This window comes from Eretmochelys imbricata, chromosome 1 (assembly GCF_965152235.1).
Source record: "Eretmochelys imbricata isolate rEreImb1 chromosome 1, rEreImb1.hap1, whole genome shotgun sequence".
Classification (NCBI taxonomy): Eukaryota; Metazoa; Chordata; order Testudines; family Cheloniidae; genus Eretmochelys; species Eretmochelys imbricata.
The window spans coordinates 176005344-176029220 of NC_135572.1; the positions used below are offsets into that span (position 1 = coordinate 176005344).

General features: G+C 42.1%; 1 protein-coding gene across 3 annotated transcripts; it reads left to right on the plus strand.

The window, feature by feature from the left end:
* On the plus strand, window positions 1–23870 carry C1H21orf91 (chromosome 1 C21orf91 homolog). 3 transcript variants are annotated; one of them, XM_077819854.1, is made up of 5 exons: window positions 22–175; window positions 1124–1254; window positions 19486–20019; window positions 22342–22404; window positions 22915–23870. In XM_077819854.1, exons 2-5 carry the CDS (start codon window positions 1131–1133, stop codon window positions 23073–23075), a joined length of 882 nt encoding a protein of 293 aa, XP_077675980.1. In that variant the 5' UTR covers window positions 22–175; window positions 1124–1130; the 3' UTR covers window positions 23076–23870. The 3 variants fall into 3 exon arrangements, with proteins under 3 accessions (XP_077675996.1, XP_077675980.1, XP_077675988.1); XM_077819862.1 differs by lacking the exon at window positions 22–175 and adding an exon at window positions 195–213; XM_077819870.1 differs by lacking the exons at window positions 22342–22404; window positions 22915–23870 and adding an exon at window positions 21561–21774 and having other exon boundaries at window positions 1–175.
* Window positions 23871–23877: the final 7 nt, after the last annotated feature.

Consider the following 23877-nt stretch of genomic DNA (forward strand, 5'->3'; position numbering starts at 1 on the left):
AGAGGGCCGGGACCACGGTCATCGAACCTTCCCCCTCCCCCTTTCCCTGTAGCGCGATGGTCTCTTCCGGAAGCGCGCGGGCGAGGGCCTCGAGGAGCCCGCCCGGCCGCCGCTAGCCACAGGGAAGCGGGGCTGGGGAGCCGGCGGCCCGGGAGACGCGGGCAGCGACGCAGCGGTGAGGGGCTCTGCCTGCCGCGGGAGTCGGGGTCTGTGGTGAGGGGCCGGCGCGGGGGGGGGTCCCTGGGCCGGGGGGCGGCGGCGCTGCTGCCGCTGCCGCCGGGCTCCGCCTGTGTCCGTCCCGGCCGCGCTGGGCGGGCGGAGGGTTCGGCCCCGTTGCTCGGCCGCGCCCGCGAGTCCAGCCCGGGCCCCAGTGGCTCTGCTCTGGGAGCCGGCCGCGCCCCGTGCCGCTCGCTTGGCGGCGGTGCGGGGTCGCGTCATCCCCGCCTCGCCCGCCGGTGCTGCCCCCAGCGCCCCGGCCCACGTGTCCGCGTCCCCCCGCCGTCCGCGACGGGGCTCGGGATAGTCTCCGTCCCGGCAGGCTCCCGGCTGCCGCCGCTGCCCGGGCAGCGCTGCCGTAACTCGCTGCGCCGTCAGTCGCCGCTAATTGTCCGCGGGCGGGGGCCGGGGAAAGACCGTCGAGCGTGTCGTAGACAAGCTTTGTTGTTGTCTAATGTCTGACTGGAGAATTACCAAGGAGGACGTGGTTTAGGCAAACGTCTCTCGTTGCATTAAAATATTTATGCAGTGGAGTTAACAGAGCGCATATAGAAGCCTCTTTAGTCCTTCCCCGTGTTTTCTTGTTCTTAAGATGATGTGATCACGTCAGATATGAAAGGGGGGAGGCATCTGATTGCTTGTATTGCTTTCAGAAATTATGCGCTGATGAATAAAATAATAATACTGCATAAATGAGTTTGTAGCCTTTATTTTCTCTTGTGCATCTGTGTCCAGAACTCAAAGCGCTTTCAGGAACCACCGGTTTCTGTAGTAAATGTGGATGCATATTGACTGAATATTGGGTTTTGTTATCAAGAAATGCAGAATATATATCTTGCTTCCTCGTTTTGACAAAAGGATAGTATAATGTTATAAAATAACATTATCACCTTTGCCTTTCTCCTAGGGGCACTATGAATGAAGAGCAGTTTGTTAACATTGACTTGAATGATGATAATGTTTGCAGTGTGTGTAAACTGGGAACAGAAAAAGAAACACTGTCATTTTGCCACGTCTGTTTTGAGCTAAACATTGAAGGTAAGAAATCAGTACAACTTAGCTTAATAGTGTACTTCATTCTAAATGTCCCAGAATACCTTGCATTGAGTTAAAGAGAAAAAGAAGGTTCTAACACAAAATTTAAAAAAGGGAAGTGACTTGGTGGCTTGAAGCCAATGAGAGACAAACTCTTGTCTGTAGCTGTTGGTGTATAAATAGTTAAAAACAAATTTGTAGTAATGCATAATTTTAACACTATTTCTGAGTAACAGTGTGATAATTTTATGGATATTCTTCCTCAAGTCTTCAAAATCCTGAATATTTAACGTAGTTTTGCTATTCTAAATAACTTCTTCCTGAGTAGATGACTTTCATTATTACCTCTTCTTTCATGTTTCAGTTAGATTTCTTTATGTACTATAAAAATCAGCTTGGCTGGGCTTTTGGATAAGCAAAAATTTACAAAAAAGTAGACAATCACCTTTTCCAAATAATGTTGTATACTTGTAGTGATAGATAGTATCTAATTACAGGAAATGCTTTTCAAAATACCAAGAGAAATTGTGTAATGGATGTTTTTCTATTTATTTTGGAAAAGTATATTTGTACTGTGGTAGCGCCTGAAGTTCCCAGTCAGAGATAGGTGGCTGCCTATGCTAAGCCCGGTCTTCTGTTCTTTTGATTTTCTTTGATTCCTGTCCATCAGCTCAGCAGCAGTGATTGGGCTGCATTAAGTCTTTCCACCAATACCTGTCTTGTTGTGGCTTTGTTCATCTTTAAACCTTTTTGTTCTATGTCATTCACTATGTCTGTCCAACACACCTTTGGTCTTCATCTATTTCTAGTTCTTGTCCTCTGGTATGTATCACCATGTATGATATCCTTTCCAAATTCATTGCTGACAGGTGTCCAAACCATTGCAATAGTATTTCTTCCATCTTATGTGTTTGGCACTGTACAGAAACTTACTTCAGAAAGCACTCTGTGCCCCCAAGAGTTTACAAATAAACTAATGTAATTATATAATTATCAGATTGTAAAGTGTAAGCACAACACATTTCCTGATAGGTTAAAACATCAGTTTTTATAGGAATAATCTAAACAACCATATTGAGGGCAGGGACAGTGCCTGCAGCTTCAAGGGTCCACGTATGTGGATGTTTTTGTGACCTGAACAGCTTTGTTTTAAAGTGTCAAGTTTTACTTTATTGTATTCATCTGTGTGTGAATTAAATTGCACCACAAAAGAGAGTGCTGCAAATTAGAACTTTTCCATTTTGATACACCATAAATGCTTTGTAGTATCACATGTCTGAGTCTGGCAGCAAACAAAAGTAATCCAGTCTGATTATATAATGGATAGATCTACCCATCCCAGAAGTATTTTAGCAGGGGTGATCCCAGGCCATGCCTACATTAGGAGTGCTTTACTAGTATAAGAATACCAATATATGATGCTGGTGAAGTGCTCCTCGTCTGGATGCAGCTGTACTGGCAAAAGTGTGCTTAGTACCGGTATAATAAAACAACCCCCAAAGAGTGAAACACGCTATGCCTGTAAAAGTGCAGATTTTCCAGTAAAGCTGCTTCTACAGTGTGGGCTTTTGCTGGCACAGCAATGTTGGTCAGGGATCACAGCAGTCCACGCTGCTTACCAATATAGCTATGCCAGCAGAAGCCTAATGTAGATCTGGCCTGCATTGATTATGGGCGACTGAAAGAGAACAAGTTAATTGGTATGGAATGTATGAAGTTAGTGTGTCCTTCGTGCTGTTCTAAGTAGTAGCATCTCGTCCTATATCTTTCTTTCTGATATAGGAAAGAACTAATTGATTGCATTTAACATGAAGGAGGGGTGGAGGATCACAAACTTCATAGCTTGTGTAGGCCAAAAATCCCAGTGTGCCATACTCCTGGTCTCTCTTTCAGGGACTCCCTGCACCTCTCCAGTCTCCCCTCCCTGCCCCCGACTAGAGATTCTTTGTGTTTCCCATTCTCCCCACAATGGGAGGTGTCTTGCTTCCCATTTCCTCCTACCTAGGTAGCAAGAGCTTTATGTAATAAACGCTCATTTTCCCACTTTCCCCATGCGAGGGGCACTTTCTGCTGCCCCATACCTGGGTCCCTGTTCTCCACTCCTGAAGGACTGTGTGCACACGCCTCCATACGCACCCATTCCCCTCCTTCCTACCCTTCTTATTTCTTTCTGGGTGATAAGTCTCTCAGCCTGCGCCACTTCCAGCAGCTCCCATTGGTCTGGAGCAGCAAACCGCGGCAACTGGGAGCCGCGATCGGCCGAACCTGTGGACGCGGCAGGTAAACAAACCAGCCCGGCCCGCCAGGAGCTTTCCCTGACCAAGCGATGGAACAAGTTTGGGAACCGCTGTGTTAAACTATTGGGATGCTGAGCAGAGATGAGATAGAGTATTGTTATGTTGGAAGACATTGATGGATGCTATCAACCAGGTTTTTTAAAAATTTATAGACAGTTGCAGAGGTGATTGGAGATTTGCTTAAGAGCTGGCAGCAGCTTCATGTGTTCCCCATTGGTCTTGCAGTTTATCCCAAATCAGTCTGGTTCCAGTCTGCATAGAACATTCCCTGAAATATTGGAATTGGTCAGATGCTGCATTCAAAAGTTACCACATTACAAAGAAATGCCATTGAGTTTTTGACCAAGCTTGCAAAGGCCTTAGAGGGTTTTTTGGGAGGGTCAGGGAGCACTGTTGAAGTTGAGGTCAAGGTCTCCAATGCCTTTGCTGTTCCTCAAGCTTTATTAAATGCCTGAAGAGTGAAACTGATGTGAATGCTTGCTGTCTATAATTATAAAAATATGCTCTGTTTCAGTTCTAACTGAAGTTTTAATGACAGGTTTCAGAGTAGCAGCTGTGTTAGTCTGTATCCGCAAAAAGAAAAGGAGGACTTGTGGCATCTTAGAGACTAACAAATTTGTTTGAGCATAAGCTTTCGTGAGCTACAGCTCACTTAATGCATACATAATGCTAAAGAATGGTAGCTGTACTCGTGTCTCACAGAAGCCAGAAAATATATTGGTCAGTCTGTGTCACTTTCATGTGCTCTCAACTCATTTTGGTAAAAATTAAAATAAAACAGCCTTAAACTTTGTCACTCATTCAGTTAAAAAGGTAGTACACATCTTAATCGAGCAAGCACTTGTGTTTAATACCTCAGTAGTACTGCACCATCTGCCTTCCCTTTTTATGTAGAAAGGGCTTCCTACTATAGCTTCATCTTTTGATAGTGAAACTGGACAGTTGCTTTGAATTAAGGGATATTGTCAGTGTACTTTAAAACTTGGATTTTTTTTTTCATAGTTTTTAAAATAACTGATAGACTTACAGATTTCTCTTTCTGATTATATTTTAATGCCACCACCTACATTTTAGGATTAAAGAAAACCTGGTGCCATAATCCACCAAATACTATACTTTTATTTGCAGTTAAATGCTCTTGTTGCAGTGTAACGGCTGTGCATGACTTTGACTTTGACATTCAGACACTTGCTTCTTGCTGATAGGAGCCTTGATATAAAAATATTTCTGCTTTTATTGTGAGATTACTGTATGTATTTGTCTCTCTGTGCTTTGTTTTGAGCAGGTGAGCTTGAATCTGAGACAGTAATGGATAAATATAGCTTTATAAAAATCTCAGATTTAATATGATTGCAACAAAATGCATTTATTTCTGGTAATTTTGAATAGTATTAGAGGTACTAATATTACTGCACAAAAGTCTTTGTTATATAGGCTTTATTTTTAAGATTTGTTTTACAAAAAGCGTAAAGAACTAGCTACTTAAAACTATTTTTTGTTTAAGGTAAATGTGATGTGTTTAGGTTCATATACTTATCAATCTAGAAACATTTAAGCATTGATGCCCTTATCGCCATAGAATCTGAGGACTTCATAAATACTGCCTTTTGCCCTCAGTATGCCCCAATGAATTTGGGAAGTACTGTACACGTTTACAGAGGGGAAACTGAACCAAGGCACGAAGTAAAATAAGTGATTTTTCTGAAGTCTCACTAAAAGTCTGTGGCTGAGCCAGAAAATGAATCCTGGTATCCTGAGTCCTGGCGTAGAGCCCTGATCACTAGATCTTTTCTACCTTGAAGTGTTACTTTCACTAACACTTCATAGACCTTTGACTTGCAGAACAGTTTACTATTTGGCATGTAGACAAGTAGTAGTGGTCTTCAGTTATTCAAGACTTGGGAGGGGACCACATTGGGTAATCCACACACTTTTATAAAGCAAAATGCATCAGGAATTTTCTTACTAGCTTTACATTTCTATCATTCTGTCATCAGTCACTTCTTGCACAAGAAATCAGCAATCATTTGTAATTGCTAATTGTCTTGCACTGAATAGTTATAAATTATGAGATGCAGTATGTCAGAAATGTCATGGCTATTTAAAATTTATAGTTGCTGCTTTTTATTTGAACTGTATGGCGTCAGGCACTCAGACTGTTAAACTTGCAAACACTTAGTTTATTGGGTGTCTTTTCTATTGGTGAGTGCCAGCTATTCCGATGGGAAGTAAGCAAGCACTTTTGCAGTTCTTCAGAAATGAAACTGATAGCTAGGAAAGAGATATTTGTTCTAACTATTGTATATGATGTTTGGTTTAACTTAATATCTGAATTTATATTTAGATAAGCAGTTTGCCTATAAACAAACTGTTCCCTCTCAGTAAAATAAAGAAGCTATTTGTATTTTAAAACAAACTTTCAATACATGTAACTGTGCTTAGTATCTTTCCAAGGTAATAAGCATTTCCAGTGCCCCCAGTAGCCTGTGTCAGCTTCCCTTCAACATTTTCTGGAAATGAGTTTTCATTTCCCTCATATTTCACAAAGGACCCAAGCTTTCTCTCTTGACTTGGTCTCCTTTAAGGTCAGAGTTCTGTTTTCTTCCCTGGGGAGTATTTGACAGCATTTTTTCCTAAAACTGCCTGTACCAATTTCACACATCTTAAGCAAAACTAAACTTATTTGGCCTGAGATTTAAAACAATAAGAAAACCAGAAAGATTGTAGAACTTCAAATGTATGTAGATTAAATATTGTAGAAAGTACAGATAGTTAGGCTGACTTCTTAATTAACCATAAACCATGATCTTTCAGTTGGTTAGTGTGGATGGAATATTATACCCATGCAGAGCCCCTCTAACTTCAGTGAGATTCCAAACAACTGTAGAAGTTCATTTGTATGGATAATGACTAACTACATCCTTTGGGCCTTACTTAAGTAGAATTAAAAATGTAGTTTTTCATCTAGCTCTTAGGTTGGGAATGTTCCAGTCTGTCATTAGGTTGTTTCCTGGATTGGTGTTAGGGTTTCAGTATGTTTCAACTTCTGCTTTTCTGAGGCTGTTTTTAGGAGTTAAATGTTTATTAGCATGTTTGGACATTAGCTCAGATGGCAGTATGTAATCACAAGGATATCTATACTCAAAATTCAAATGTCTCGTTCAGAACCTTTTGTGAGTGAGCAGACAGGTTACCCTCTACACCCTTCCCCAATCATATTAAATAGCATTTTTGCTCATTTAAAAGAATTCCTTTGAACCAGTAGGGATTTTAGCCTTTGAGTGAAATATAAATGCATGCTGTGTTTATACTGTTGATCAATATTTGTATTGAGTTAATACAATAAGGACCAAATCAGGCTCATATCATTGACTAGGTGCTGTATAAATGCATATGAAGGCAAGGGGAGTTTTGCCATTGACTTCAGTGGAACCAGGATTTCATCCATGGTCACTCTCCTGAAAAGCTTGCAGTCTAAATCAGTAGGGATCCACCTAGGTTCTGAAGTCCACCTGATCTGAGCTCTTGGCAGGGTTGAGCCAAAAGACAGAAGACACAGGAATAGACACATAACATATGCAAAATATTACAGTTGCAGCTTTGATTCTCCCTGTTTCCTGATACCTACCTATATAATTTCTTTGGAGGAAGGAGGGTTATAAACTATCATTATTTAAAGAAAAACTTGGATTAAATCACATCTTAAATTTTTTCTATACTTGTGCTAAAGTATTAGTAAACTTCAAACATTATTTCCATTTTAATATAATCTTACATCATTTGTTCACCTGCCTTACACTTTGCTCAGTTTGTGTAGTCAGATTCACTTTTTAGTTATTATGTGTTAATCTGCACTGTAAGGGAATCTTTGTATCCAAACCTCTTCTTTGGGGGAAAGAAGGTGTATTTACCTAAATATAAATCATTTTTAATTTAAAAAATGTTTTTTTGCGAATTCTGAATTGTGCCTAAAGTAACTGATTGTGTCCCTTAACACTTAGTTCAGAATAGACATCTGATAACTCTTTAAACCATGTAACATGTTAGTTATGCTGAACAAAGTCTACAAAAACTTAAAAGGTCAATTTTGTTCGTGTATATCCTTGCATGTCAACTCTTCTATGGCTTTAAAAAGAAGAAAAAACCAACAGCTCAACCACACACACATAATTTAGTGGCTTTTTCACAACTACAGGAAACATGAAAAGATTTGTTGCTTAAAATGCATTTCCTGTTTCTAATTTATAAGGGTTAGATTGCTTAAGTAAGCCAGGAAATCTCATGATGTATCTCGGTTCTACAGACTCTTTCTTCCCTCCCCTCCCCCCTTGTAATTTCGTGTTGGTTGTGGCGTAGGAAGGGAGACTAACTGAACCGTTTTCAGTATTACCCATTAGCTAGCCTGGATCTTTAATTTTAGCAGAAACCTTGCATGATCTGAGTTGCTTCTCATCCAGACAGACACATCCTCTGTAAACTAGTTTGGAGACTCTGCTTTACTACTGAGCTCTGCTTTGCCTCTCTGACGGATGCTCTAATATCGGAAGCTTAAGACATCTGCATGCGCTTATTAAGAGCTCAGACTTGGCAGTAAAGGTCTCTTCCAGCATTTTTCCTCCAAAAGTTGGATGTCTCTCTTTTTTTTAAGACATGCAATACAAAAATAGATCAAGGTGTGTTGGTTCTGGTGTAATTCAAAAAAGCTTTTACTTCTTACACTGGACTACCTTGCTTGCATGCTCCTATCACTTAATGTGTTTGGCAGAAGGGAAAATAACTGTTCCAAGACATACTAACTTAAAACCGTGTTAATGCAGAATTATTGAAAACATTTGACAAGTCTATTATTAAACATCTAAAATGTCTTAAATAAAAGCTATACTATATTACATGATAAAATCTAAAATCTGACTGAAATTTGTTACTTAACGGCAGAACATGTGCAGTGAAAGTTTCCATCATCCACTCTCGCCAGTTTTTTCTCCTCCTACGGAAGACTCCAAGTAGGGGTTAAAGTAGTTCAGTTGCTATTCTTTTTTTTTTTTTTGGTCGTGTCTGCAAAGACTAATTATCATGGTAGTCTTCAATGTGGACTCTATTCCACTGGAACTAAACCAGAGGTCTCAAACACACGGCCCGCAGGGTTATTTTCTGCGGCCCCGCCAGCTCCCCGCAGCTCCCCCAGCATTTACCTAAAGCAGCTCCGGCCCAGCACGCACCACTCCGGGAAGCAGCCGGTACCAGGGTTGGAGGCCCGGGTTTATGTGTGTTGCCCTGGCTGCTCCTCCAGGTACCTCCGCCAAAGCTCCCATTGGCTACGGGGAGGTACCTGCAGGAGCGGCCAGGGCAACACACAGACCCCTGGGGCCCCGCCCCAGGTTCTGGCCGCTTCCTGGAACGGCGTGGGGGGCAGGCAGGCAGGGAGGGAGCCTGCCCTGCCCCTGGTGTGTGCCGGGCCGGAGCCACCCCCCGAACCCCTCCTGCAGCCGAACCCCCCTGCCCTGTGCTCCCTGCTGCATCCCACACCCCTCCTGCACCCCAACCACCTGGCCTGAGCCCCCTGCCGCACCCTGACCCCCTGCACCCCGGCCCCCTGCCCTGAGCTCCCGATGCACCGTGCACCCCCTGGGAGCAGGAGGGGGTGGAGTTAGGGTAGGGATTTCAGGGAAGGGGTTGGAATGGGGGCAGGGAAGGGGTGGGAAGAGGCAGGGCCTCGTGGAAGGGTGGACTGGGGGCGCGGCAGAGGCAGCAGGGCGGGGGTGGTCGGTGGTGTGGCCCTCGGGCCAATATACTAGTCCTCATGTGGCCCTCGTGGTCATTAGTTCAGGGGGTCTCAAACTCAGGACAGACCAGATCACTACAGGCCACGTTGGATAACAACTGCTTTCGGTCACTATTGACCTGAACCGCTATCCAAGGCTATGCAGTCTCACATTTTTAGGAAGCTGTAGTCATTGTCTTTCTTTTATGTTTAAAAGAATTTTATGCACTTTACTTACAACTTCACCACCAGCCCAGGAAAACTAGAGATTGAGTAATGGCTGGCTTTTGGCCTCAACACATTAGTTGTTGTTTAAGCTACATGGGGATAGTTACATTAATGTAGTTAAACCAGTTTAACATGACATAACATTTCAAGTGTTATGTTCACACCGCGCAATGCTACATTGATTTAAGTTCAGTATAAGTTGGTATTCCATGGATGTCATAACTAGGGCTGGATCTCCCAGGGAAGGCAGAATCAGACCAACTGTTAAGTGACTGAAGCATCTCAACAGCTGTGGACAGAAAGGAAAAGCACCAAGAGTGCCTAAAGCCACCTAATAGGCCAGGTAGGAAGGATTTGGTGCTCCAAAGTACTGGATTAATAGGATGGTAACACAGGTTTCCCAGCACTGGCCCAGCGGATCCAGAAGACCATGGAACGCAGTTTCCCTCCTTCCTACACTTTTGTGGATAAGTAACCCCACCCCAAAATCCTGAATTAATAGAAGTTGGGGATAGGACAGGCACCAGCACTATACCCAGATAGCAGAGTCTTATACTCCCTTCCGCTGCTCTTTAGATCTTAGGCCTGGTCTACACACTAAACTGCATCAGTTTAATATTCCTGAGGGCATTCTGCACCAAAAAATAAAAAAATCAGTGCACAATATTTTAAAATTCTGCAAGTTTTATTTGTCAATAAATAAATGCAGAGGCTCCAGCATGGCAGTGAGGAGCATAGGCCACTGGCTGCACGATGGTGTGAGATCTCCCTGCAGCCTCCCCACCACCCATCCCTGGGACACAGACTCAGCGGTGAGGCTGCATCCAACCCCGACATAGCACAAGGCCTGGACCTGCCCCAAAAACACCCTGGGGGCCTTCCCCTGTGTGCAAGGCGCACCATGTGTGGGGCAGGCAGGATCCAAGTATGAAGGGACTCAGTGTGGGGTGAGAAGGTTCTATGTGGGACAGTCTGGGTGCAGGCAGCTCAGCGGGGGGTCTGAGTAGCAGGGAATCTGGATGCACCGAGGCTTGCTGGGGGGGTTCCAGGTGCAGGGGCAGTGGGACTCTGCAGGGGGTTCCAGGTGAAGGTGTTTAGGGCTCAGCAGAGGGGTCTGGGTGTAGGGGGCTCAGCGGGAGAGTCTGGATGCTGGGGGAATGGTGTGTGTTGGGGTGGAGGTCTGGGTGCAACTAGTTGGGGGTCTGGATGTGGGGGCTGAGGCTGGTGCATGTGCAGTGGGGATTATCAGTGTGTGTGTGGGGGGTTGAGTGCAGGGAGCTCAGTGGGGGGTGGTCTGGGTGCAGGGGTGTGGGGTCCAGAGGCAGGGGGTCTAGATGCAGGGGGGCTCCAGATGCAGGGATTGAGTTCAGTGGAGTGGGGTTCAGGTATGGAGGGCTAGGGTGGGTTCTGGGTATACGGGGTAAGGCTTGGCATGGGTGTCTGGGTATGAGAAGCCCAGATGCATGGGAGTTGGGCAGATGAGGGAGCAGCTCGCCACATAGTGATCCCCCTCTTCCCCCCCCCCCCCACGAGCTGAAGAGTGATGGGGCCAGGAAGCAGGGGAGGAACCCGAAACAATGTACCTGCACTTCTAGGGAGTGGTGCGTGACTGCTCTTGCAGCTTCCCTGTCAGAAAGTCATTTTTCTGCAGGGAATCAAAGAAATCTGCAGGGAACGCTAATTCTGCACACACACAGTGGTGCAGAATTCCCCCAGGAGTATTAAATTTTAACTAACAAGGTGCTTTCATACAGACTCCATTAAAGTAATGCACTTTAAGTGTATGGACATCTTTAAATTGATTTTAACTGGATTATCATTTTTAATTTACACCTGTACATTTAATTTTCCAGTAGAGGAGAGTGCCAAACTTAGTAGCCTTATAGTGAACATTTTAATTAAGTAATATTGCAACACAAACCTTCATTAACCGGTTTAGTACGCTTTATAGCATTCATGTATCCGAAAAGTGCATTTTATGACTAAAAAGTTCCTTCCTTTCCAGCTACTGATAAAATTAATTGATGTTCACAGTTGTAAAAGCAATTAGAACTGAGAAGTCCCATTAGACGCTTGCTGGGATCTGAAGGTAATGGCAGTAGCTTTTTCTGTTACATTTTAATTTAAATTGATAGGGTGGAAAGACCAAAGTGTCTTAACAGCTACCTAACAAAGTAAAATGCAACAGAAGTTAAGCAAAACGGGCTGCTGATCACTGCAAGTTGGTCATGTAGGCATGTGAAATAGTCTTGGTGTTCAAGAGCATCCTGTGGTGTGTTCAGCATTTGCACCTGTTGAGTGGATTTAATCTTATGTACTTTGAATTTTGGATGACTATTCCTCACCCCCCCAGGTGAAGTGATCAAAATACCTACAAACATGGCTGAGAGCTCTTTTTTATTTAGAATATCACCAAATTTAATCATCACAGGGGCTTGTGGTCTGTTATTGCCTTGGTTTTAAGTTCTCATCCATTTTTGGCTGTTTTTAAATGTTCAATGTAATGAATTATACTTGTGTAATAGCATGGTGTTTGGCTACTAGTATTCTTTGTGTTAATTGCTGCAGCATTGCTTCCTTCCCAGAAAACTGGGGAAAGGGCAAATGGGCAAGTGTATACATATACCCGTAAAAGCAACTATTGATGCATACCTGGCTATTAAAGACTAGACTATCCAAATTAGCCAAGTCATGCTGGGAGCACAGGTGCAGCAGGCTACCATGTGGGAATTTTGAGGCACAAGGACCAATATTTTAAACAGTATAATAAAGAAACCCTGGGACAAGGTTAGCCAGGGAAGCTCTGGTTCAAAGTTGGCTAGTGAATATTGTATCATTGTAAGATAAACTTATGCTGTAATTTACCATAACCTTGATGAGCTTTGCTTTGCTTGCTTATTTGCCCGTTTCCATAGGGTGGAGGAAGAACTAATTTAATTGCTACCAGGACTGAATACCTGTTTTCTTGATAAAACTGACTAAGCTGCTTGGTCCATGGTATTCTTCAGTTTGCAAAAAGTTTTTGATGAAATACCAATAAAAGGAAAAAATAAATCTTAAGACTCTGTGTGGTGTGTGTGTTTCCAAGAGTGGCATTCCAGTTACCATATAAAGCAGATGGGCAATGTTTTGGACTACAATATCTATTGCATGGAGAGTACTTTTTTCTGTAGGTCTGATTCTGGATGAGTATCTGTTAGCCTGTGTTGGGCTGGCAATTGTAAGTTCTGAGTTTTCAGTCCAAAATGTTAAAGAACATCAGTTCTAGACCTTAGACAGAGCTGCTGTGGAGGAAAGCACTACTTATCACTTAACTCATTAAAAAGGTAGTTAGAAACTATTGCACCAAAATCATGTAGTAAGATTGGTAGTGTGGATGTGTGAAATCTTGGAATGCAAAGCTTTCATGATAGCTTAAAGGTGACCTACAAATGATTTGTGCACCCTTTTTTTGCTGTTTTGTTGTATAAAGACTACTTCAAATTCCAAATTTAAAAAAAAAAATTAACTGACATAAGAAATTTAAATTTTGGCCCTCTTTGGCTTTTTCATAGACTACATTGTGCTTGCAAAAAACAAACAGTTCTGTAATTTATTACAGAAATGATCATATGGTTTAAAATTATGTGGCTGCACAACTGACATAGTGCAGAACATGGCCTTGAGTTCTTCTCTTCTGTTTAATTTCTGCTTATATAACAATTATGTCTGAAGCTCACAACTTCTAATATCATACTCTGACACAGAATAGATACATTTGGTCAGTGTGATAGTTATTTGAAGTCCAGAGCAAGAAAATAAATAATGCATAAAATTGTATTTGTTGGAATAGTAAAGTTATTGGCCTGGAAGGTTGTTGCAGTAGCCTGACTCAATTGACTACATAAAATGATGGGACTAGGGTCGTTCTCATGCTTATGTGCACTCTCTGGCCCAATATTGAGCTATTCCAGAGGGTAAATACTTTTGGCTGGGGAGGGGATCACGGTGGGGGAGCAAGCATGAGAGACTCTGTACCCTAGTGGCTTGAGCACTCACTTGGAAAGAGCGAGACCCAGGAACCAGTTCCCCTGCTCCAGTGATTTTTTTTTTTTAATTGTATATCTACAGTGGAACAGCTTCAGCAGGGGAGACTGAAGGAGCCCCACTTCAGACTATCCCGTAGACCAGTAACAAGGGCACTGACCTGAGAGGTGGCAGAGCCCTGTTCAAATCCCTTCTCTCCCTCAGGCAGAGGAGGGTTTTGAACCAGGGGTCTCTCACGTTCCAGGCAAATAAGTCTTACCACAGTGGTTAGGTTAGGGTATGAGGGAAGTCATCCTCCTTTGCCCCAGCTTCTTACAAAAACAACTTAATGCTAAAGCAGTGTTTGCAGCTGAGAGTTTGAAGCAGATAGAGGCACCTCCCTGCAGCCTGGACATAGGCACTGATCTCTGAGACAGGCCAAGGACTTAGTGCACACACTTAGCTTGGGATTTCCCATTGGGTAATTTAAGTGGGGAACCACCTAGTGTGCTGACTTTTATTAATCCCATTCTAAGACATCTATCTATCCCCCTTCATTGTATACGTAGCATAGTTGCCAAAATCAGGCTTTGTGAATCCAAGACCCCTGAAAATTAGGCATAGTGACTGTCTCGGCCTAAACTACTTTATGAATAGGACCCTACCAAATTCACAGTCCATTTTGGTCAATTTCACGGTCATAGGATTTTAAAAATTGTAAATTGCATTATTTCAGCTACTTAAATCTGAAATTTCATGGTGTTGTAATTATGGGGGTCCTCCTGACAGAAAAAGGAGTTGTTGGAGGGTTGCAAGATTATTGTAGCGGGGTTGCGGTAATGCTACCCTTCTGCACTGCTGCTGCCTTCAGAGGTGGTGCTGCCTTCAGAGCCGGGTGGCCACAGAGCTGCGGCTGCTGGCTGGGAGCCCAACTATGAAGGCAGAGCCGCTGCCAGCAGCAGCGCAGAAGTAAGTACGGCATGGTATGGTATTGCCACCGTTACTTCTGCACTGCTGCTAGCAAGGTGCTTCCTTCAGAGCTGGGTGCCCAGCCAACAGCTGCCGCTTTTCAGCCGCCCAGCTCTGAAGGCAGCACAGAAGTAAGGGAGGCAATACTGCAACCCTCCTAAAATAACCTTGCAGTCCGCCAGCAACCTCTGTTTGGGTCAGGACACTCAGTTTGAGAAATGGTGGCCTCCCCCATGAAATCTGTATAGTATGTGGCAGGGATCAGCAACCTTTGTCACACGGCCCATCAGGGAAATCCACTGGCGGGCCGAGACAGTTTGTTTACCTGCAGTGTCCGCAGGTTCAGCTAATCACAGCTCCCACTGGCCATAGTTCGCCGTGCCAGGCCAATGGGGGCTGTGGGAAGTGGTGACCAGCACATCCCTCAGCCCGCGCCACTTCCCGCAGTCCCCGTTGGCCTGGCAAGGCAAACCGCAGCTATTAGGAGCTGAGATTGGCCGAGCCTGCGGACGCTGTAGGTAAACAAACCGTCCCAGCCCTCCATCGGATTTCCCTTATGGGCCGGATGTCAAAGGTAGCCAATCGGTGGTATATGGGAAAAGCCCACAAAAGAACAGATTTCATGGTTTGTGATGCATTTTTCATGGCCTTGAATTTGGTAGGGCCCTATTTATGAATGTATCCCCATATATGATTTAGTAGTTAGGCTGATCCCAACTCCCACAATAGACACAGCTAGGTCAAGGGCAGAATTCTTCCATCGACCTAGCTACCGCTCTCAAGGGGGTGGATTTACTACAGTGATGGAAAAGAACCCTTCCATTGCTGTAGTGCTTGTAGTGTAGACATACCCTCAGAAACTTCATGACCTTTTTCACAACTGAATTTGACACTATTGGGCTCTCAAGTCTATAGATGAGTTACTGATTAGGATTTTAAAACGTCACCTCAGAACATGTATAAAAATAAATACTTTGCCCAGGGTTGTGTTTAAGTAAGATGCAGCTCTTGTATTATTACATTTTTTTAATATACATTTTTGGTTGGAAACTTAAGATAAGAAGTGGGGCAGTGAATATCCATTGTACTAAATCACATCTTCAAAGTGCTTGTTGCAAGTTGTAATTAACTCTCCAACATTGAAAAAATGTTATAGCATCTTAGTAAAATTCAAACTTTGCTCAGTGCGTATTGTCTGTCACTGTTTTGCAGACGTTCCATTCCTTACAAAAAAGAGAAAATGCCAGTTAAAATATTGACAGACGTATTTTAAAAATCCTCCCTTGTATCAGTTGAATCAAAAATAAACTGAGCATCCCCTTGTCTCTCTGTTTTGTGTTTTTACAGTGTTCCAGGCATTCACTGAGTCAGATCCATAATTCTCAACCTCAGTTTTACAAGTAGAAAGTTATGCACCTTTTGACCCTCTGACACATTCTGCCAGTAATTACATGCATGGAACTCCCACTGAAGTTGGTGGGGATAATGGCCATATATTCAAGGGCAGAATGTGGCTTTATTTAACACTCTAGAGTTCTTAGTGGATCTGTCAACATTTTAATATACTTCCTTTATAAACTCTGAGTGCTGCTTCTAATTGCAACATGTCGTGTCTCCTTTAATTGAGGCATCAGCATTTCTTCATGAAGTCGCACTCATTCATTTTTTGAAACTTAGCTGTTTAATAGTTACATTATGCAGAAACATGACCAGCAGTTGCCTGCTTTCTGGGTTTGAAAAACCCAGTCATTGGTGGGTATAGTTCTTTCCCTTGTGAATGGAGGAAACCATGTATCATAACTTCTGACTAAGGACCAGGACATTCTGCACAATTGAAAAGTTGTTTAAAAAAACCCAACACTTCTAGCCCTTATAACTGTCTGAATATAAACCCATCATAAATCAATGCAACTGCCTTCCTAAGTCTTCAGACAACTCTTAAGTCTCTTCTGCTGGTCACACTTTTCCCAAAGTGCAGCAAAGTGAAATCAAGACAGAAGGCTGAGGAAAACACTGTAGTAGAGGACATCCTCCCCATTGCACCTTCTTTCGGTAGCCAGAGGAGATTGAGGATCTCAAGTTTATTAGGAGCCTCCTAGTGAGAAACTGATATGAAAGATGTGGCCCCCGCGAAGGATTTTTGGGCAACATCCTGGTGTATTCCAAGTAACCTTCCACTTTCCAGTAGCTTAAGGGTGTTGCCCCTGAAGAGCTGGGGACCTCACATTTAGCGTGTGCTTCTGGATTGCAGACTCGTTGCTTCAGCTTCAGTGTAGCAATCTGGACCACTAATTTTAAAAAATTAATCTATTTATTTTATTTATTTACTTTGGTTTAAAAAACAAACAAACATTAGAGCAGAGAATAACCTGAAAGGTAGGGAAATCTTTGGAGGTGTACCAGAAAGAAAGGAAACTGCAGTGCACAGATCAGATTGGAATATGAAAATATTTCCTTTTTTAATGTATGGTGGAGATGGCTTCCAGAGCCCTTGGAGATGGCAGCTGCCAACCTAGATTTTTAAGGCCTCTGTCTTGAATTTTGTATTCTGTATTAATTTGATCAGGTACAGCATGGTCTCTTCTCCACCCCCATCTTCCCCCCCACCCCCACCACCACCACCACACATGCACACTCTCCATGTCTTTTGGGAGAGAAAATAGCATATTCCCTGGCTTTTTCTGAGTGAAGGACTCTGTCCCTATTTGCAGTAGATGTTTGACTGTTCTCATGGTAGCCCTCTTGTGAGGATTTCTGGATGTCATGGACATAAGTCTGTCACTTAGATATTTGAGCAGTTTTAAGGAATAGCTTTTTCTGGACAGTGTCCAAATCCATTTATGCAACCTAGTCTGTGGCCATCTGTGAGCAAATTGATGGAGTCTGCTGCCTAATATGGAATCTCTTGTGTGAGATGGAGTCACACTAACTACTTTGCAGGATTGATGTCCTTGGTCAAAAATCCTCTGGTTCGTGTCTGGTAGACTTTTCAAGCCTTGTGTAGACCACATGACGTTATTTTGTTTTTAAAGTATTATCTAAATAGAATTGGGACAACAGTTTGGAGGTGTGGGTTTAAAATTCCTTTCATCCATCCTCCGCACTCCCCGAACAACCATAGTTAAGAAACTAACTTTGTGGGGATGGGGGCGAGAAATTCATCCTCTATCGACTAATGACTTCCTTGTTTTTCATGGGAGGAAACAAAGAAGTATATTGTAAGTATTGGCGTAACTCTTTAACCTGAACATTCCATATAACCGTTACAGTGTATGGGTACTAGGCAAAAACGTAGAGACATTGTGTACTGAAACTTACATTCTGAACTTAATGATAAAATATTTTCTCTGTCTTCCCTCCCCATTTTCTTGCACAAGACCTTCAGGGGATCCTTAGTTACTGCTGCATGGACTGTTTTTTTTTTTCAAGCCAACAAAAGGAACAGACTTCATTGTGCATTCTGCTCCCTATCCAAATCATTAGTAGCTTCTTTTCTGTGTAGCACTGTTGGACAAAGAGAGAGACTTAAAATACAGTAACTTGTATAATATTTCACTTAAAGATATGAGAGACTTGAAGTTTTCATAAGCATAAAATAACATCAGCAGCATTTCATGCTGAAAAGAAAGGCGAGGGAGGGGAATGGTATTGAAAAAATCAATCTCAAAAGTCTGAAGGCTTTTAAGCAATGTATTCGCTGTAACTTTGACTTACAGACCTTTCTATTCCCTGATGGCTTAAAGATCTAATGGCTTGCAACAAAGGCTTGTTGCCTCTTGAGTTAAGCAGATTTGCTATATTTAAGTTATATTAGGAAGCTATGAAAAGAAAAATGATTTGCCTTTCCCTGGTTTACACTAGAAATGTGTATGTATTTATCACTGGAATTTGCTTTGAAAGTCTTTTGCAGGTTATCTTTGAAAACTATAGAGTTGATAACCAGAGCTTGAGAAAAAAAACCTGTCTCCCACATACTAGCCAATGGTAGATATGAAACATGGAGGGTGGAAAGATGTCAGTGAAGAGTTGAGGCAGTATGTTGGTGAGAAGTCCAACCTGTAGCTGCTGGGTAGGAATATGTCCTTGGACCTTATTTGGAAGATCAGTCTTTCCTGTATCTGGCTAGTAGGGTCTCCTTACCTATGTAGCTCCCAGAAGGTGAGAAATTTTGTTTCTCCTCCACCAGACCCTTCTGGCTGCTGAAAAGAGAAAAGGAGGAGAAGGATCTCCATTGTTCTTCTTTCTCCCTCGCTTTCTGGTTGTTTTTGGTTCCTCTCTCCCCATAAACCGTTTCAGCACTACATGCTTTCCTAAGCAACAGTATGAAACTAACGCTCTTAAGTTTCACTGCTGTGCACAGAATTCAAAATTAGAAATAAAACTAACCTGAGTCTTGTTAATTTAATTCTGCTGCAGCTTGGGAATGTCTAACTGGCAATAGAGGGACTCAGGGTGAAGCCAATACATTGTTGTGCACAAGCTTCATCTTTGGAAGGTTATCTTTGCAACTGTAAGGGCTAGAAACTTAGTTTTGAGTTGATGTACAGCACTCTGCCTTTCCACTCATTAGAGATGAACAGGTAATAAGATTTCTCAAGCCTTAGGGTAAAAACTATTTAAAGAAGAGTTTTGTGTAGCTCAAAAGCTTGTCTCTTTCACCAACAGAAGTTCGTCCAATAACAGATATTACGTCACCCACCTTATCTTTCCAAAACAAAAACAGTAAGTCTAATACTCTGATACTTAAGTGTTGATGCAGCATATGCTTGTGGCCTTTTTGTGCTCATTGAAGCCTTAGTTGTCTTCAGATCCACTTAAGTGGAAAACTGCCAACACATTTTGTATGAGAGTCCTGGAAACAATATATAGAACCACAAATTCAACTTGAAAACATAAGCATTTGCTTTCTAAGTATTAAAGGTATTACGGAATAACACACAATTTACATAATCAATGTCATTTCTGTCTTTACAGGGGTACCAAAATCCAATCTTCTACACACAAGATCATTAAGGGGGCACAGAGACTGCTTTGAAAAATTCCATTTAATAGCAAATCAGGACTGCCCACGATCAAAACTCTCCAAAAGTACCTATGCAGAAGTAAAAAGTATCTTGAGCAAAAAAATTAACAGGATTATACAGTATGCACAAAACAAAGATTTGGATTCTGATTCTGAGAGCACAAAAACTTCTCAACACCAGCTTTTTAACTTCAGACATCAGACAGACAGAAAACTGATTCCACAATTTGACTCCCAAGTACCCAGGTACTCTGCAAAATGGATAGATGGAAGTTCTGGGGGTATCTCAAACTGTTCTCAAAGTATTTTGGAACAAAAAGAATCTACTGATTTCAGACTTGATATGTTGCAAGAAACAGGAGCTACATTCTGTTGCAAGAGTGTTTTGTGGCCTAGTTGCAGTCAAGCACCGAAGACAGAAAAAGCTAAAAGTGATTCAGATGCCAATGCCCAAAGACAACATCCCTGTTACAGCAGGGACGAATGTAAGTAGAGGGGGAATTAGGTGGGTACACTTCTACTTCTCACTATGGTCTATATTCTGTAAAACGATCTGTAGTCTCTTTAACAGTTAAGTTCACCCACATACTAGCTATAAGTGTCTAACGTGCTGAAACAGTTTATTTTACATCTATAAAAACTAGCTTTCAGGCGTCTACACAACCAAGTGAATCAGTGTGAGGTGTTCACTTTATATCCCTGCTAGTCTTAACCCAACCATCACATAGCATGTGTCTCCTAAGCTCTTGTGAGGAGAGTTCTTTGCTTATCCTTCATAATTCAGACATGGCAATGACTCACAGTCGTGTCAGTGGAGGTTATTAGCAGTTTACTGACTGACTTTCTCATTATTGTACCTGAGATATGTAATTCAGAGACCAAATTGCCCTGAATAGTAGAATGAATTCGAGGAAACTAGAGAAAACTTCGCATAGAACCAAAATAATGTGCAAAGTAAAATAGTTGAGATTAGTCACACTCTCAAAGTATCCTAAAGTACTTAATTATATACTGGTAACGATTATAGGTATATACAGTACCCCTTATGCACTAAAGCTTTCAAACACCCTTGGACTTTGGAACCTGTCTTATTGAAAGGCATATTGACTAGGACAGTGAAGTTAACTCCCAGCATATTACTCAAAGTTGTTAATTCATTTAAACTACATACAAAAACATATTTCTTGCAGTGCAAAGACTTAGGGGAGTCAGGGGTAACAGAGGAGCTGAAAGAGAGGGAAGTAATTGCTATGAAGGAGCCAGAGTGTGAACCTGAAGAAGGGGAGTGGGGGGGTTGGGTATGGATGGAAGAAGTATGGAACAGGTTCATTTTTTGGTGGGGTGGGGCTGGGAAGCAGGGATTTAGGGAGCCTTCGCCATGCCATGCAGACCTATTTGACCCCCTAGCCTCTTCCATTCAGTCAGGCACCTCTGACCCTGGCCCCATTTGTTCCTGCCCACCCCCATTCAGCTTCTGGCTCAATGTCACCCCACTACCTCTGTGCCCCCCCTTCCCCCACTAGCCCTTCTAAATTCCAGTCTGAGTGCCCCACACACGCCCCAGCAACCCCATGTGCCCTGCTCTTTGTCCCCTCTATATTGATGCCTCCTCACTTGGCCCCGTGGGCAGGGCGCTGTGCAGAAGATAGCAACTAAAAATGGGGCAAGAAAAAATCCCAGGTTGATTTTAACTTTGACTTTACTTCAGACAAGTGCTAGAAATGTTTTTAATCTTCTGAACAAGAACTTAGGTGTAAATGGGTGCAGTGTGGTGGTAAGTCTGCAGTAAGCGACTCTGGTGCACCTGCTCATGGCTATGCTAAGCTGCAGCACAGTAAAAACTTACTAAGATCTTCAAGTTTCTGCTGCCTCTATGCAGCATCCTGTGGGCAGCTGTGCTAATGACAAGGTTCGTCACTTTCACTCTGCTGCCTGGGAAATCTGAGCAGCAGCAGACCATACCCAGTCTGCCCTGCACTTGTGACAGCATAAGAGGCTTTCTCATGAGATTTTTTTTTTTTTCCAGACACATACTAGGCTTTGGCCTCACTCTCCTTCCATTGACTTCAGTTGAAGCAGAGTTTGGCACCCCTGAGAACTTTTCAAAACCCTTCTGAGGGCAGTCAAGCTGCATAGGGAAGAAAGACATGGAAAAAACGATCATGGAATGGACAGTTGAAAAGCAAGCTGAGTAGAAAATAGGAAACTGACAGTTTTCTGGCACTTCAAAGGGCTCTAAGGTGGTACAGGGTTTGTCTTTGGTGCTTGTGGGATTTGGGCAAGAGAAAGAAATACTTGACTTTGTTCTGAGTTCCCGAAGGTTTGAAAAATGTTGCCATCGGGCTATTTGTGTACATCGTAGTCCAGCATGGCTCTTGACAGATGCTTTCTACCTTGGAGGAGTCATGGCCAGAGGCAGTTTTTGCAGGATCACAAACTTCATAGCACTTCCTATTCGTGCTCACCATCTAATTGTGGAGGTGCCTAAAAGTATGAAAATTAACCCTCCCCACACTTAGAAAAACATAATGTGATCATGTAGTTAAAGACTGCATATCTATTCTTGCAGCTTTAATTCTGGCACTTCATAACATTGAATGTTTGATTTTTAACATTGAACTAAGTGTTTTTGTATGAAATACACATTTGTCTTATAGCGCAATTATCATACTAGAAAAATCTCAAACACTGACAAATCCACATTAATACAGCTATTAACATTCAAGGGTAGAAATAAAAAATCTTAGGTGCTTTTTTGTTATCCCCTGTTTTGGTGGGGGTGGTGATGGGTTTTGTTCATGTTGCAGTGAATATGATGACTCCTGAAGAGGTAGAGCAACTGAATGAAAAACTCCTCAAGCAAATCCAGGGTGAGAAATCATTTTTAAATACTTATTGATTTTTTTTATAATGCAGAAAATGTCATTTGAAATGAAACTCTAGGTTTGCTTAAATGATCATTTTGAAATCTACACAAGCTTGAATTCCAGAGCAGAGACAGGAAAAACACTTCTACATTTTCTAATGCACTTACCTCTTGATAAACAGTTACAACTCCTCAAAGATGTGCTTCTTCATTTGCTGGTAAGGTATTTGTGCAAGAGTTTAAACTGTATTTTAAAGTAAGCTCATTGAGCTTAACTTTAAATAAAATTACAAATAAATTAAATGGGATTATTTAACAAATGCAAGTGTTTAGATGTTAAAATATACTGGGGCGTTGTATACCAAGGAGTATTGCAGCTAAAAATGTTTGAATGTTCTCCCAGTACTCATGCTCTCTATTGTGCACCTGTATATATCACACTGCATATTCCAAAACCAATTTTAACACCTCTTCAGGCAATGGCTTTTAAACCTGACTGTCCACCTTCTTACAGATGTTTTTGAGGAGCTGACTCGGCAAGTGCAAGAAAAGGATTCTTTGGCCTCAGAACTCAATGTCCGCCACATTGCTATTGAGCAACTGCTTAAGAACTGTTCCAAATTGCCATGTCTACAGGTGGGAAGAGCAGGAATGAAATCAAATGTCCCCATATAAATGGCATGAGGTCCTTACTAGTATTAACTTTCCATAACAGTTCCATTAAATAAAGCTGCACCGACTTCTAGGAGCTTTTGGGGAAATGATGGGGAGGAAAAATTTCTTCAAACTTAAATAAAACAAGTTGTATGCAACAGCTTTTGGATTCTAACAAATGCAAGTGTTTAGATGTTAAAATCTACTGGGGGGTTGTTTTCGTTCACTCTGGAAGTAGTTTTTTCACGCACAATTGGCAGTGTCCCCTGAAGCAGGTGTCATGTCTTAGTGATACAGAAATATTTGTTCAACAACAACGAACGACCTGATGCCTGATCAAACAGCATCCAACCAAGAGAGCTTTACAAGGAGAGCAGTATTCATGAAATTCCTTATTTATTATGAGCAATATTTTATTATTGAAATTTTATACTGAACAAAAGTTACTATTTTAGGTACTTTTTCAAATCTCTTTATAAAATGTTTGAATGATTCTGTGCAACATTTATGCCTTGTGTATGGTTATATTTCATGATTCAGATGTTTTAAAAAAATTTTCTAAAGACAAATTTATTTCCCATTAAATAAATTGTGATGGTGCATCTCTTTTTAGCAACTTTATAATTCAAGAAGGTGATTTCATCAGGCATGGATTGTATCTTCTGGTAGAATAAACTTAAGCACAGCACCTCTTTTTTTTGAAATTCCATATTTTGGTTTTAGTGTATGGAGTTGGTTTTGTATGTGTGAAATATTTTTCAATGCTTAATAAAGGTATATGGCTTCAAAGAAACTAAATAAACCTGTAATACCTCATTAACTG